At 54.7% G+C, this 16,622-nt stretch overlaps 1 protein-coding gene across 1 annotated transcript; it reads right to left on the minus strand.

Moving 5' to 3' along the window:
• Window positions 1-236: 236 nt before the first annotated feature.
• On the minus strand, window positions 237-16,618 carry TWF2 (twinfilin actin binding protein 2). The gene is made up of 9 exons (XM_015874618.1): window positions 16,488-16,618; window positions 10,503-10,580; window positions 8,354-8,532; window positions 7,458-7,553; window positions 6,967-7,071; window positions 2,395-2,520; window positions 2,158-2,308; window positions 1,718-1,839; window positions 237-850 (listed from the first exon to the last, which is right to left on the minus strand). Exons 1-9 carry the CDS (start codon window positions 16,510-16,512, stop codon window positions 683-685), a joined length of 1,050 nt encoding a protein of 349 aa, XP_015730104.1. The 5' UTR covers window positions 16,513-16,618; the 3' UTR covers window positions 237-682.
• Window positions 16,619-16,622: the final 4 nt, after the last annotated feature.

The following is a 16,622-nucleotide window of genomic DNA, read 5'->3' on the forward strand; positions in this document are numbered from 1 at the left end:
CTGTATGACCGCTGAGAGTGAGAAGGGAAGGGGGAAGCATCTGTACTCCCCAAAAGGCAAATCCAGATAGAACAAGGGCCCATCTCTCACCTGAGACAAATGCTCCTGCCAGGTGCTGGGGCTGCAGCAGCAAAGTCCCCCCTGCAGGGATGGGGCTGGGCTGCAGCCTGGAAAGGTTTGGGCAGCCATAGGACTTGCACAGTGGGACTCTGCTGAGCAAAGGCTGTAGGAAGAGGGAGGAGGAAAAGAAGCATTTAATGTTATCTGCTATTAAATCAACACCAGGTGCCAGGTCCTTCCTTTGCATAGAGCAGCTCATAGGTGAGTGAGTCCTCCTCTCAGTACAGGTAAACCAAGAGAAAGATGCAGCTGGGACCAGAGTAGGCTGGGGACACGGTCCTACTGCTCCCATGCTTCCCCAGTTGCCCCCAGGCTCACACAAGGACATGGAGAAAGAAACACAAACGCCCACAGCCTGTCCCCATCCCACCGCTCTGCGCCGGGAGAAACAGCCCGTCCTGATGCTCAAAAAGGAATGAAAAAGGGAAAAGAAGGGGAGGGGAAGGCTGAGGTGGAGGGAAAGATCCCCAGGTCAGCAGAAAAGCCTGGAACGAAGGGTTGGAAGCTGGGAAACGTCAGGGGGATGCTGTCCATTCACCACCCGTCCCTGCCTCCTCTGGATCTAACTGTCCTCGCCGTTCTCTCCTGGCCCTTTGATCAGCCTCTTCTGTCCCCGTTTCCCCACAGGCCCCTTGGGCTTGGCGAAGGCCTGCTTGAAGGCGTGCTGCTTGGGGTGCACCTCGTCATACAGGAACTCTGCTGTCAGCTCAGCGCCGTCATCGATCTCAATCTGCACATGGAAACAGGGGGTGTTACAATCAGAAAGGTCAGCGTGGTAGAAAGGTGATACAGGAGTGTAACAGCAAAGGGACTAGCACGAATGGAATGGTGTTACAAAGGAAAAGTGCTCACCTGTCTCTGAAGATCTAGGCTTGCAGGGAAAACTCCACAAGGGAGGGATCTCCAACCAGAGATCCTTCCCCAGTGGCAGTCAGCCCTTAAATGCAGTCTAAGAGAGGTGCAGCCAGGCCCTTCCTATCACATAACTGAATTGCTTTCACCTGTGCTCCCAGGGCTGACTGGGTCCTTTCCCCAGGTGCTCAATCAGTGGTTCAGGCCATGACTCAACAGTTCCCATACAGGGTATTAGCAGCTTTCAGAGAATCAGCTGAGTTGAGGAGGCCTTCATGACCAAGTCCATCCACCAACCTGAGCTACAGTGTGCCATCACCAAGCCATGTCCCTTACTGTCACATCCATACACCTCATAAATCCCTCCAGGGCTGGGGCAGCCCATCCCAATGCCTGGCTGTCCTCTCATCCCAAAACGCTGCTCCCTCAGGGCTGCCCCGAGGCCATTGGTGGGTTTGGACCAAGGACCCAAAGTGCAGAAGCAAATAGGCCTCCATATGCCCACCACGTGAAGTGCTGTCGCCACATGACTCAAAGATTCAGATCATTTCACTCCCAAAGGTCTCAATCAGAGGAACCCATTCTCTCCCACAGGATAGAAGACCTCACCAAAACCACATTAGGGCACCCATTAGGGCTGGGTTGGAGATGTCAGTGCAGCACCGTTCCCCTTTTCTCCAGGCTGCTGTGAAACAACCCCAAACCCCAGTCAAAACCCCGTCACCTCCAGGAGGCAGGGACTCACCTTCTTTGCTATCTCCAGACAGAACTCCTGCTCCACGGTGTCGAGCAACCGGCTCTTGCAGCTGGAGTAGAGCATGCGCTCCTTGATGCTGCATTTATACCCAGGCATGGAGTAGATGAACACTGCGAGAGAGGAACGAGGCTCAGTGCTGCTCAGTTACATGGATGGGGAGCAGCCAGATCCTGGCTTTCTGAGGCTTTTCCAGGCTGAAGAGCCCTGACAAGCTCAGCACAGAGTCCAGTCGCTCCCACTGCCATACTCTGCAGCTCAGCAGCCTCTTGCATAAATCCTCCCCAGTGCTCAGACCCTGATTTGTGCATTCCCCACATTCTCTGGGCCCCAAAGGCTTCCTGACAGCCCTTGCAGGGAGCATAGCAAGGAGAATACACTCAGACCCACCCCCCACACCATTGCTAAGGGCAGAGCCAGGGGCTGCTCACCAACAGACTCCAGGTAGTCTCCCTCATGTGAGTGCTTGTACAGGAAGAAGTGGTAGCGAGCAGAGTCCTGTGGGATCCTCTTGGGCAGGTCAGTGATCTCTGTGGGGCTCGTGTGCACCAGGTCAATGGTCTCCCGCTCCAGATCCAGCTTCTGGTTGACAAAAAGGGACAAAAGAGAGCAAAGTGCCACAGCAAGGGGTGCTTGAATGTGCAGGGGGAGCCGTGCCAGGGACTCACCAGCTGGATGTAGTTGATTTTCTTCTGTTTCAGTGCCTGGATAGCCTGCTGTGCATCCAGCTGCAGGGGGAAGGCCAGGCCCTGCAGGGTCTGGTGCTTGCTCTCCACACTGATCTCTGTCTTCACCTGCAAACAGGAATAGCACTGAGTGTCAGGGTGGTCATGGACCAGGTGCCGTCTCCAGCTGCCCCAGGGTGAAGGTGCATCCTCATGCTTGCATTTGTCAGGGCACAGAGCGGCAGCTGGGGGCATCCGTGCCCTCCTGAGGTCAGGAGCCCTGCTCAGCCCTAACCCAGTAACTTGTGGGTTTGATGTGTGAATGCATGAGTGCTGGCAAAGCTCTCAGGCAGAGGCAATGCTTGGGACACGGCTCACTGGGAACACAGCATTCACATTTAGGATGTCACCAACCTCATGGCTGTGGTGCTTTACAATGTACAGGAATCACCCAGCAGAGTCTGTCCCTGCTCGTGCATCCCCTGGCTCTGTTCTCCTCCCCTGCATAACTGCTCCCAGCAAAGAACATCTCATTGAACCTCAGCACCACTGAGGCTTCTCATGGGGCTGCAGTGGCACCGGCTGCTCAGAGCTGTGAGTGCCCATCCCTGGAGGTGCCCCAGCCCATGGAGGAGCCCCAGGCAGCCTGAGCTGGGTAGCAGCCAGCCCATGGCAGGGGTGGGGGCTGAGAGGTCCCTTCCAACCCAACCATGCTGTGATTCTACGAAGAGAACTCCCAGCTGGGGACAGGGCAGAGCGCTGCAACCAACACTGCTGCCTCTTCACCTCATCCTCCCTCACTGCAATGTGCAGGGAGCCTTGAAATCCCAGCATCCAGCTGCATGGATTTCAGGCCACCTGCAGGTGCTGCCCACACTGGTGCAAAGAATCAGAAACCCACAGCTCAGACAAGCCCCATTTTCACACTACACCCTCCAAAGCAGAGGCTGCGGCCCCACTTTGCACGGCGGAGCAAACAAATGCCCTCTCCACAAGACCAAAGTCAGCGCAAAGAGGAAGAAAGACGGACAGGCTGCATCACATCAGGCACCTCCACCCCAAACAGGGCTGTGCTGTGAGCCTGCAGGAGGGAAAGGAGAGCAGGACGCGCAGCGGCACGGCATACCTCCTCGGGGCTGGGGTACTCTACCAGCGATGGGCAGCAGCAACAGCCCCCCACCATCTGCCATAGAATACAGGGAGACGGAGTCACGCCGATGGCGGAGGAGCTGCCCCTGAGCCCACCCAGCTGCCCCAGGCACACAGCAGCACCAACCCGCACACTGCACACCAAGTGCTGGTTTCATCTGGGATCAGTTTAGGAGATGTCAGTGCCCACCCCCCCCCCCCTTCTTTCTTTTTTTTTTCCTCCTATGGAGATAATAGAGGGAAATCACACACACAAGCAGCCCACCCATCACCAACTTGAAGTAGAATAAACCCCAGGAGTGACCTAAGCCCCATCTCAAGTCCAGCACAGACTTCAGACACCAGGTCCCTGGGGGGTGCTTTAGGGAGCCCAGCATGGGATGAGCTCAGCTCCTCTGGGCACAGCAGGAGGCAAAGGGAGCAGAGCATGCAGAACACAGGCAGGGGAGCAGCCTACCATCTCTGTGCTCGAGTCTTGTGAGCAGGCATCCTGCGGGTGGGGGAGAGGAGAAACCGTCAACGGCACCCACACAGGGATGGGATGGGTCTAGGAACAAGGAGGGGGGTGGTACCAGCATGCTGGGAGGGTGCAGGCCTACCATGTCTCTGTTGGAGGCCAGGGAAAGCAGGTCCTGGGTGCAGGCATGGAGAGTGACAAAATGACATGGGAAATGTCAGTGCTGGGGAGGGACAGCCCTGGGTACAGCTGTGGGAAAGGCCATTGTGACAGCCCAGGAGCTCCAGGGGCATTACCAGCCCTGCCCTGCCTCCTACTGTCTGCCCAAACCAAGTTGGGATGGAGGAGTTACAGCAACAGGGATGGGGGTAATTCCCTCAGAAAGAGGAAACCTCTCATAGAGGGATTACCCTAAGGGCTTGGGGGAAAAGTGCCCAGAGCTCAGAGTTTAGGAAGATGAGGATCTCTGCGCTCCCACAGCCAAAGACAGGGCAAGTACACGCAGATGCTGAGGGCGCTCAGGTTTGCCTTCCCCTCCTCCCCTGCAGAGGTGTGGGATTTACCACTGCCAACACCAGACCCCCATGTTTCTCCCCTGTAAATGCACTGAGAACCAAATGATGCCGGGCAGATGGGCAAAGAGCTTCAATGCTGGATGAAGCGGGATGAAGTCAGGAAGCTCCCCAGACCAGAGCTCATCCCAGCCCTGCTACCTCTGCCATACGCCCTCCCCATGGCATTTCCTACTCCTTCTCTTTTTGAACCCACACTCACTGGACTCATTTCCAGGCTCTGCACAGGGACGGCCACGCTGCATCCCACAGCTCTTGGCTTGAGCCTGCCCACCTCCAGCACTTGGGAGGGCTAAGAGATGCACCACCAGCAGCAATCCCAGGCAAGGGGCAACAGCATGCACTGCAAGGCACTTGGTAGCTTTTAAAGAAACAGTGTCCCTTGTGTCACTTCCAAAATGCCGGTAGATTCACACAGCCCAGGGTCCTGAACTAACAAAGAGACAGCCAAAGAGCAGAGCTGCTAAGTCCTCAGTGTCCATTTTGTCACCCCACATGAAGATGCTGCCAATGTTTCAGCTACAAAGGATACGGAGCTCTCTGCCCCCAGCTGTGGAGATGGGGACAGAGGGGGAAGTGCCAGCGTTCTGCAGAGCCAACACAAGCCAGCAGCAAAGCACCAGCAATTCAGACATGACTGCTGCAGCCTCCTGCCCTTGTGCTGCAGCACACCTGGTGCTCTGCAAGGAGACAGGTTACTGTCACTCTGCTTCTGCAGCAATGTGCACGTCCTGGCAAGGACAGAGGTACTGCTGTACAGGCTGCTGAAAGCTGCTCCCATTGCCCCTCTCTGCTTTGCACTGCTCCAGAAACTTGCTATAATGTCAGCGCCAACAGAGACCCTGCAGCAGCCCAAACATCCACGTGCTTCACACTAAATTCAGTGGCAAAATAGTGATTTTTCTGTCTTTCTTAATGAGAACATCCACTCACTGTGGTTCAGGCTTACACAGGGGACAGCGTAGCTTTAAAATGAAACCCAACCAAACCAAACCCGGGCAGCTCACTCACTCGGGAGCCACCTCTTGCAGTCAGGAGAGTGGGAAGCAGCGCACAGCAGATCACTGGGAACACAAGCAGCACGAGCAACACTTACCTGGGCCACTTCACCCTGCAAGACACAGCCAAGAAAAAGCACTTAATGCTACAACACCAACCAGCCAAGGCCTGGGCAGGACCATAAGAGCCCAAAGTCACTGCAAGGTAAGCAGCGGAGCACAGAGCCTTGTCTCAAGGCACCATTAGCTCTCTCTTCTCCAAGGTGTCACCTTAGGTTCTCCAGCCTAAATTCTGCCTGTTCCCTGCCCTGGGTGGGAGCTGGGATGATTATACCAAGCCCTGTTAGAAGACCATCCTTTGGTGGTATGCCCCAGATCCACTCATTATATCTGCCCAGCACCACCCAGTGGCTGTCACCACATGCTCAGCAGTGATAGTGCAAGACAAGCAATAAACTCCATAGTTCTACAGGGAAAGGAAGGTTCAGGCAGTACTGAGAAATGTGGTTCTTGCCCCTTGTTGTGAAAAAAGGCCAGGTGCTGGTTGGTCCCTTCCCAGATTGCAAGGAAAAGCAAAGGAGAGGAAGAAAAGACCAACAACATCAGTGCACTGGGTTGGCACTGCCCCCAGACCAGCCCCTGCCCTGTCCTTGCCACTAAATGCACCAACCAGGCTGCTTGGCTTCATGTCTCCCAAGCTCCATATCCATCTCTGAGCCCCACAGACCCATCACAGGAGGAAGAGAAAGGGATGCTCTTTCCGTGATGTCCTAGTCAAATCCCCCCCCTTTAAACACAGCTTCTAAGCAGTCCTCTCATCCCATGGGATCCCCTTCACAGCCTCAGGGTTTCCACAGCATCACACAGAGGTTGGCACAAGTCTCCCATGCTGCTGCAGGACCGCTGTTGTGATGCAGTCTTTTGCCTGGCCTCATCCAGCCAATTCCACACCTCCTTCCATCGCTAACCCCCAGACATTCAGGCTAAAACCTCTCCCCTTTGGCACAGTATCCCTCATACCACAGATGAACATGGGAAGGTACATCGCTGCCACCAAGATATGAGCTGGAATCCTCCCTGTTTTGCCCTCAAATACAACCCCAGATCTGGGTTTCACCCTGTTATCTAAAGATTTGACACTGCTGCCTGCCTTGAGGATCAACCTGCCTCCTAATTGCTAATTAGAGCACATAAAGCAGATATCCAAGCTCACATCCCAGTGAGGAAAAGGGTCTGCAAATTCCTCTTTACATCATCAATTTGACCATGAGGTCACGTAAACAGGTTCAGGACCAAGCTAAAAAGCACACATACAAGGGAGCTTTGTAAGGGCGAGCCACCTCTGCACCAAAGGCTGAGCCCCAAACCTCGCTGGGGCTGGGTGCCATGGGATGCCCACCTCATTGATGCGGATCTGCTGGAGCTCCTGCTCAGCTGCAGTCAGCGGGGCGGGCGCAGAGCAGGATGATACGTGCTTCTGGTACCCACTTAGGGACACATCCTCCTGCAGACAGGGGATAAGAAAGGAAATATTAGGGAGTTACCACCACCGAGCAGTCAGAGCAGGGCTATGAATCCAGCCTGGATCTGAGATCCTGAGCTCTGGCTCTCTCCCTACTGATGTGAATGACCAGTGTGGGTCGTGCTCTTGGACACCTCCATGCAAACACCACACTTGATTTGAGCCCTGCCCATCCAGGCCATCCCACCAGCCGTGCAGCCCCTGTTTAAAGAGCAAAGCTTGAGAGCACAACAGCAAGAAGAAAGGAGACCACAGCCTGACTGCAGCCATGAGGCAGGATGGCAGCAAGTGGAGTCTTGGGTAGGTTCCCAGAGCTCAGGTTTTAACTCAAAAGATTGAACAGAACCCCATGTGAACCATGGCTGTACCTTAACTGTTCCAAACATCTCATCCTTTATGTGTCCCCCTCCAAACTCTTTCTTCACCGTTGCTCTGGTTGCAGCGTACAGCATCTTCAGCCTGACCTGTGTGAGGAGGGACACAGCAGACATGGTCAAGGGAGGAAGCAGGAGACCTGAGAGTGTCACCTCCATCCCATTGGTCACCCACATGATGGTCATCGCCACCTCTTGCCCTGCAGCTCTGCCTTCCCAAAGCTCAGCCTCTGGGTTACAAGCTCAGCCTGCCACCCCCCCACCATGTGCAGCTACAACCACAGCTGGTGCTGTCATTTGAGACTCATCCCTGAGAGCCAGCTTGCTCCAGGAACCCTGCAGCACAACAAGGAATAATGTCACGTCCATGTGCTTGCTAACCGCGGGATGCTCTGATTACACAAACAAACACACCATATAAACAAAACCAAATAAAACTGAGACAGAGACTCCAGATTCTCTTTGGGAGCAGAAAGCTCTCTGTAGCTATTGGCACTATGAGCTGCAAAGCACCTGGAAGCAGCAACCACCTGGTTTTCACCTGGGTCCTTTCCTAACCTCAGCAGCAGGAGGCTGCTCTGGGCACAGGGTGCCCTTCACCTTTTAGCACTGCAAAACCCTGTTCAGAAAAGAACTTGTGCAAGCACTCCCCAGCCCACCTTGACTGACACAGAGGACCAAGCCAACCTTCTGCCATTGAGGCTCATAGTCCCTGTGTTATGCTGGGGCCAATGTCACAAGCCACAGCAATGTCAACATCAGCCTATGAGCCAGCAGGTGTCGTTGCTGGCCTACAATTACACATCCTGGAGCCACTGAAGGAAGACTTTGGAGACCTGCCCAGCTTGTTCCCAACCAAACACCACAAGTCCTGGGACAGCAGAGCTCACCGGGGAGTTATCAGGGGACCAGGAGATGAAGAGCCACTCATAGCCCTGGGCATTCTGGCTGTCCAGGCGGTACAGCACATAGCACGGCTGCTGCTCGTCCAGCAAGGGAAGCACAAAGGCATCATAGTCCATGTCCCAGCGCCGGGCCAGCTCCTTGTGTGCTCCCAAAACGAGCTGTTCTGGAAAGAGAAGGAAGAAAAGTGAGGGTTATGCAAAGGCAAGGCTCAATTTATCTTATCAGACTCCCTGTATCCTCAGAGATACAAAAACACTTGCTTGGGGGATAAGCAGCCAGGGGTCTGTGTTAAGCCCCCCTGCAGCAGGCCATGCTGCCAGAGAGCCCTGGCTTCTGGAAAGGATTTACATAGTTCACACACGTGGTGGCATCTCAAGTGTCCAGAGGGTATTTTTTTCCCCTGCTACGCAAGCATCAATGGGGCTGGAAGCAGCAAGCTGGGCAGTGTAGGGCTGGGATTTAAGTGCTAGCGTAGACATGGTCACAAAGAGAAACATCAGAGAGAGGAATGAAGGGTTTGCCACTCTCACAAGGCAGGACAGCAGGTTTCTGTGTTCCTGAAGCACAGCAGTGAGGTTTTGCACTCACTGTGGCTCTGACCCTGGAGTGTGGGACACCCTGTGTCCAAAAGCTGCTTTCAGATCATGTTCCTCCACCCCAAGGAAGAAAAGAGGCTTCAGAAAGCTGCAGGACTACAAGCAGTTTGCCTAGAGCTGCTCTGTCAGCCCTGCTCCAGACAGACACCATCCCCAGCCTGTGCTTTCAGAAGTGCTGCAAATACTTTATCTCCCATGAAACCATCTGCTTGGAGAAAGGAAGGAAAAAGCAGCATCAAAACCTCAACGTACACTTAAATAACACAAAGCAGACAGGCAAGAGGACTCGTCTTTTAGGAAAGCCCCAAAATCTAAGAGATCCCAACAGATTTCACCTGGACAAACACCCAGGCAGCCCCAAGTCATTCCCATCTGCTGCATGTCCCAGCACCCCACACACAGGGCAACCTATGCCAGGTAATTCATTGCAGGTGAAGCAGCACTAAGCAGCCCACAGCAGTGCCCTCAGCAGCCTGCAGCATCCAGGTGTCCCCCAGGCTGAACTGCCTGCACCAGCACCAGCATTCTCCATAGGACCACCTCCAGCATCACACTTTTTAGCCCTTGTTTGCTCTGCAGCTTGTTCTGCTTCCTCCCACAGACTCTCTGCAGTTCAATTTGATCCCTTTAGGGCAAATTTTCCTCCCTAACTCCTGTAGTTAAGCCAGAAACTGCACCATGGCTGGTATTCCCAGAGCACAGACCATGGAGGTGACAACATGGTGGCAGGGTGGGATCCAAAGCACAAAGCTCTGCCAAGCAAGAGGACATGATCTCCATGGATAGTAAGTAAAATGTCCCCATGGAGCAGCATCTAGAGCCAGCAGTCCTCACAGCCGCACTGCAGCCTGGGCTTATCTGACTCATCCCTAACAGAAGGACCAGCTTTTTAAAGGCTAAAGATGACCAGAGACTAAAAATGGTTGTTGGAAGCACAGGTTGGCTGCTGAGCTCCAGGGTAGCTGGTGCCACTGCAGTCCCAATGGCAGGACTGTGCCACACTGCTCGGTGAGAAGCAAGTCATTCATATGCAATTGTACCAAGCTGAGCAGATGGAAAACCTACACCTCAGAGGTTCCTGCTGGGATGCTCAATCAGTGCTTTGCTTCACCTGCTTATTGGATAAAAAAGGAGGCCAAAAGCACCTTTTGGTGGCCAAATGTAACAGGGCAACATGCAGCCCCCTGTGCCACAGCAGCAGGAAAGAGCAGGAGCTGGGACTGGGGGCACTGGAGAGCTGGTGTGAAGTCAGCAGGATGCAAAGTCATTGCGTGTCCCAGAGCGGCCCCAGCAGAGGCTGAGGGGCTGTTGTTGCCAAGAGTTGCTCAGCAGCTCACCTGAATTTTGGGCTTGGTTTCCACGTGGACCCACAGCTCTACGCTGCTGTGAGCCAAGAAACCCTGCTTGGATTTTGGACGTCTCCAGAAATGCAAGTCCTCTTCCAGCACGTTTGGCCAGCAAAGAGGAAAGAAAGGGAAAGAGGAGAAAAACCAGGGCTGACACAACAGAAATCAAAGCACTTAAAAATGGAGCTTACCTTCCTCGATGATCACCTTGATGAGCCGAACCGAACCATTCCGGGCTTTGGCAAAAAAGTCCCTTAATTCTGTGGTGGCTGAAAGAACCAGAAACATTGCGATCAGATTTAAAGGCCAAAGCAGGTGCTGCTCACTAATGGGCCGTGTGGGATAAAGAATTTGGCAGGGTCTTAATTACAAACAGCCCAGAAAAAAAAGAGAGAAAAGAACAAGTGGTGCCAAAACGTTATAATAATAAGAAATAATATGAAATCCAAACAGCTGGCCTCATCAAGGGAAGTAAAGTGCTGCGTCTCCCAGAGGCTTCAGAGTTAAATAGCAGCTGGGAGCACATGTGATCCAGATAACTTGATACTTGGCCTGGGTGAACATAATCACCCAAATTTAGATGATGGCTTGGCTGCTGCGGGCAGAGCTCAAGTGACAAGTTTATTAACTTTGCAGCACAGTCAGGTTTGTGTGCTGGGTGGTTGGGAGATGTCAGGAAAGGCGGGGATGCTGCTGAGCCCCAGTGCTGCAGGTCACTGAGCTCTAAGTGGAGGCAGCAGCTTGAAACTGAGCCCTCTGGATGGGAAAGAACAGCGGGCCATCAGCTGTGGCTGCAGGCAGGTACCCACATGGCAGCTCAACAATACACCCAATGGATGTAGTCAATGGGGATCTGCAGGGTCAGAGAGCACCAGGAGCCACAGGGGTGAGAGCAGGTAAGAACCACCCAGCACAAGGCTCTGTGTGAGGCAGCACATTAGTGCACAGCCTAGAACAGACCCTTCCACGCTGCCGTGTGTGTTCTGCTCCAGCCTTGCACTGCATGCACCCATTTTAAAGAGGAATCCAGGCAGGGTGCTTACTGCAGGGCATCCCGCTTGGAAGATCCCACCCTGAGACTTGAAAGCTGCAGAGAGCTCCAGCACTTATTAGAAATACCAAATATTACCAAATACCAAAGATAAGCAACCTGCTGCTCCCCGCAGCAGCCCCAAAGTGCAAAACCCACAGAGAGCTGCTGTTTGTGGGGTCACCAATGGAGCAGATGGGCAGACCGGTTCCTTCCTCTCATGTGATAAATCTGAGCTGCATCTGTTTCACCATCTCAAGAGCTGCCCCCAGCAGAGGTCTGGAAGTTCTCCCAAACCTTGAAGCCTTCTCAGTCACAGCATAGACTGGGATGGAAGGGACCCCTCAACCTCAAGCCCTGCCATGGGCTGGTTGCTCCCCACCACATCGAGCTGCCCAGGGCCCACCAGCCTGGGGCACCTTCTGCACAGAGCAAAGGCAATGATGAGAAAAAGCCCTCAGGCTCAGAGCCAAACCCAGGCATTACATAGGACCACACTCATCCCATGGCCCCAGCAGCACTCAGCCCACTCCCACCGAGGCTGCAGGGTATTTTTAGCCCTTCCCCTGCTGACAGGCTGCTTCCTCCTGGCAGCTGCTGCGGTTGCTGAAGATACGAGAGGTTTCTCCCAGGGCGGAAGAGGAGGAGAAAAAGAGATGTTTCTAAACCTAACATGAGAGCCAAAGGGTCCTAATGAGTGTTACGCTTTGCCATCGCACTGCCCAAACAGGAATAACAATGTTGGGCTGGGATATTCCTAGCTTAAAGGTGAAATATGTAGGAAAAAAACCCAGAAGTCAATAAAAAAACAACCGACAAAACACTGATGGGGCTTTGCAATTCCATTTGCCATTCCTTTCCGCCTCCTGCAGTGCAGAGCCAAGGGAGAGGAACATGCTAGCCGTGAAGGCTTTCAGCATGAGCTCAGCAACTGCTTCATTACAGCATGATTACTGCTTAATTGGCATAGCAGACCCGACGAGACAGTCTGCGTGCCTGAAATATTAACAGAGAGCCCCCAGCCTGCTCCAAAGGAAAAGGAGAGGGATGGAGGAGGGAGCAGCACTGAGGCTGGGGTGACACAGGCAGCAGGGGCGTCCCCAGGATGCAAGTCTGGGGCTGAGAGCCCTGGATGTAATGAACCCAGAGCAGCTGCGTGGAAGTGAGAGCTGCAGAGGGTGGGCCCAGAGCTCAGGGGAAGTTCTCATTGCTGGCAGGTCCTGGATGCAGCATGGCACCATGCTACGCTGTGGTTGCTGGAAGAAGGTGACAACTGAGACAAAGGGGCACATCAGGTGCATTTTGGTGGGTCGGTGCCCAAGGGTGCTGGATGGAAGGGCTGTGCACAGCACCCACCCCACAGCAGGAGGTCCCCAGACCCAGTGTGGGTCCGGCTTTAATCCACATCTCCACAGATGATCTAGTCACCACATCAGCACGTCCAAGCTACGGGAGAGGCAAGTGAATGCTGGAGGACAAGGAGAGCTCCCCGTTCTCACAGCAGGTTGGAGGAACAGGCTGGAAAAGAAAGAAATGGGATGAAACTCACTTGGAAGCAGAACACCACAGAGGCAGAGCGGCGTGCATGGCCACCAGCTCTGCAGAAAGGGTCACACCGGGGGCAAGCCAATGCTGGTTAATGGCTTCGTGGCATTGCAAAGTCAGTCGTGAAGGCAGAAGCATGGCTTGCAGCAAGGTTATACGGTGCTGACACAGCCTTGGGATTGGTGTCGTGCAAGGAGAATGGCACAGGCCATGCAAGACAGAGGGAGCTGGGGCTGCGTCCAGAGGGGGAGAGCAGCCCTCACCTGCTGGGCCTTCCCACTCATCCCCAGCCTGCTGACAGCTCCAGGATCAATAATACATGCCCCCTGAAACAGATGCCTGGCTCAGCGTGCTGCGTCCCCTCGGCCTCCCGGCACGAAACCTGAACCCTCAGCCATCAATCTTTCATCCTCTGGCCACTATCCTCAAGCTGAGGCAACTGCATGCGGCCAATCCCTCCTGCAGCTTGGCTGGCTGCTTTGGGCACTGAGAAGATTGCATTTCTCACCATGGCCTTGTAGGCAGCCTTTTCTCTGGTGAAAAACCTATAGACAGCATGAGAAAATAGAATGAAAAGGGGGAAAAAAGAACAACTGGTGCAAGAGAGGACACAGCCAAAGCATCTTCCAGTTCATGATCATAGAATCACAGCATGGCCTGGGTTGCAAAGGCCCACAACAATCATCCAGTTCCAACCCCCTGCCATGTGCAGGGTCACCAACCAGCAGCCCAGGCTGCCCAGAGCCACATCCAGCCTGGCCTTGAATGCCTGCAGGGATGGGGCATCCACAGCCTCCTTGGGCAACCTGTTCCAGTGCGTCACCACCCTCTGGGTGAAAAACTTCCTCCTAAGATCCAACCTAAACCTCCCCGTCTCAGTTTAAAACCATTCCCCCTTGTTCTATCACTATCCAACCTTGTAAACAGCCATTCCCCCTCCTGTTTATACACTCCCTTCAAGTATTGGAAGGCCACAATGAGGTCTTCCTGGAGCCTTCTCTTCTCAAAGCTAAACAAACCCAGTTCTTTCAACCTTTTGATGTTGGGCTCTATTCTGAAGGAGGATTTCATGTCACTGAATCTCAGCCCACAACACACATCTGCACATCCTTGTCTGGGTACCTCCAGCCACTCATCCCATGAGCCATTTGCTTCCATGTGCCTGCTTGGAAACCATCTCCCCCCTATCCTGACACCTCCAATCAGTCTCACTCTGGGTATCAGACCAGCAGTGGTCTCATTGCATTTAGAAGCTTTCAACACTCTCTTTCCAAGGGACTTCCTCTTCTCCACTACTTTAAGAGGCTTTTCTTATTTGCACATCCTCAAAATTACAGCTCGAGTGCAACTTCTGCAAGGGTCAGAGCCTGCCTCTGTGCATTCTGAGTCATGGGGCTGTTTGCTTTGTGTTTTGCATATGCCCAGGGCACGTCTGCTCTTTGCTGTAAAGTGAGGCCAGGAACCAGAGCACTGATGCCCAGGCTGGAAGCAGCAATCGTTACCCACAGATGGGGATCAGCTCCTCCAGGCCAGCCCTGCAGCAGCTCCCTGCACAGACAACAGCAGCAGGGAGGTTTTCATTTCCCCTCCCATCTCTCAGCAGAAACCCCATCACCAGCACTCCTCTATTGCCTGCAGAGTGCACCTACAGCCAAGGAATCACAGAATCTCTATGGTTGGCAAAGACCTCTAAGATCACTAAGTCCCCCCATCTACCCTCCCCCCTACCTGCTCATGTCCCTCAGTGCCACATCCCCATGGTTTTGGAACACCTGCATGGATGCTGACCCCCCCAGTCCATCCAATAGGGCCATCTTCCTACTGGAGCTTCCTTCTCATTAGAGTCAACCTCAGAGCAGAGCCAGCAGCTCCCAATGGGGATGTGCAGGGGGCAGCTCAGCAGCCACAACACCGCTATCCCCCCCCCCACTTCCTGCTCCTTCTTCACCTCTCACTTCATTCTTACCCATGCAAGTCACATCCTAGATGGAAAAAACCCTTTGAGACACGTTTTCAACCCCACATTCCTGCCACCAACCACCACCATCACCTCCCTCTCCCTGGGACCCTTCATCTTCTTCCCCAAAGTCAGCTCACACAGTGTGATGCTCCTCCCCCCATGCCCGGCACTCGCCTGCTTCCTGCTGCTCGGGGAAAGGAGGTCAGCCGACTTTCCAAGGCACCCACAGCCAGCCTTCCCATCACTGCTTAGATCAAATTCTCCCTTCTGAGCTACCACCGTGAGTCAGGCTGCCAGCTGAGGCTGGGTGGGTTACCCACAACACATGAAGATGGTTAGCAAACAGCTCAGGCACTCCCAGAGGGGGGAGGAAGCAGCAGCAGCGTTGCTGTGCTCATCTTAGAGTGAATCAGCTCGTTGACAGGGGAAGGAATCATGGTGACCAATGTGCCAGGGCTGGGGAGAATGAAGGACCCCTTGATACGCCCAGCCAGCAGCTTCCAAGCAGTTTGGGAAGGGGATGAGATTGCCTTGCTGGGGCTGGCATGGGTCAAGAGTAAGAGTGGTGGTGCCAATGCCTCTCTTCCACCTCTGTTTCAAGCACCAGGACACAGCAAACTCAGCCACAGCATTGCACCCTGCCTGCACTAAGAGCTCAGAGTGCTGTGCCCGCTGATTTGGTTCTGGTTTTGTTGTTGTTGCAATTGGAGGAAAGCACAAAGAGGTCCTGAGCTTCAATGTGGCAGCCGAAGGCTTGGAAGCAATGAATGAGAACCCAAGGGCTGAAGGCCACCAGCACTGCCAGGCCAAGCAGGAGCAGCATCTGAGCATTAAACCACATCCCAACTGCTGCTCCGTGAGCACCCAAAGGGAAGGATGCTCCTGGCCATCCTGTAGCCAAGGGAACAATGTGCTGTGAAGGAACAGTGGCCATAAATTCACCCTAAATTCTCCATGCTCCCAGAGAGGCATTAGCCACGAGGGAGGCACAGCGAGCTGGCACAGCTCGCCCAGCATAGCCCAGGGCCGGCATCTTTCCCACCTCTGCTCGCATATCAATTGGGTTCCATCAATTATGCAGTGCCTCCGGTCCTGATTAACGCTGCTCACGGAGGTGTCAGGTGAGAGAGGGGGGAAACGCCACGGAGATGCACACCGTGCCCCCCCCCAAACCTTGGGGCTGCCTCTGGGGGTCCCCATACACATCCTTCCCCCTAAGCCGGCCTTCTTCCAACACGGCAATTCCATAGGCAGCACGACCGGCGTTGGTTCTGCTTACAACGCAGCCCTGCGGCGGCCGGCAGCACGCACAGCGGTGGGCTCGCACCGCTCCCACCCTTCTCCCAGCTGGATTTTGGGCTCCCAGCGGGGCTGCACCGCTCTGCCCGGTGCTGGATCGCAGGGGAAGGCCCCGCAGGCTGCGCAGACCCCATCGCGTAACGGAGCGATGTAAGGCACCTTAACAGCACCGAGCCGCGTTCGGGCATCGCGAGGAGACAAAGGATGCGCGAACCCCCGCAGCACCGCGCTCCGATCGGCCGCGCTCCCCCCGACCCGCTCCGGCAGCACAACCCGCGGTGCTCGCCCCGCACAGCCCGGAACGAGCGGCGGGACCCGACGGTTCGTCCCGGCCCAACGTACCGTGGATGCCGGTCTGGTGCGTCATGGCTCCGCTCCGCTCCGCAACGTCCCGGGCAGGAAACGGCACCGCCGCCCGCACCGACGCTTCCGGAGCCGGCACCGGGCGGAGCCGCCGCCCGCACCGCCCCCGGGAGG

Source organism: Coturnix japonica, chromosome 12 (genome assembly GCF_001577835.2).
Source record: "Coturnix japonica isolate 7356 chromosome 12, Coturnix japonica 2.1, whole genome shotgun sequence".
NCBI lineage: Eukaryota > Metazoa > Chordata > Aves > Galliformes > Phasianidae > Coturnix > Coturnix japonica.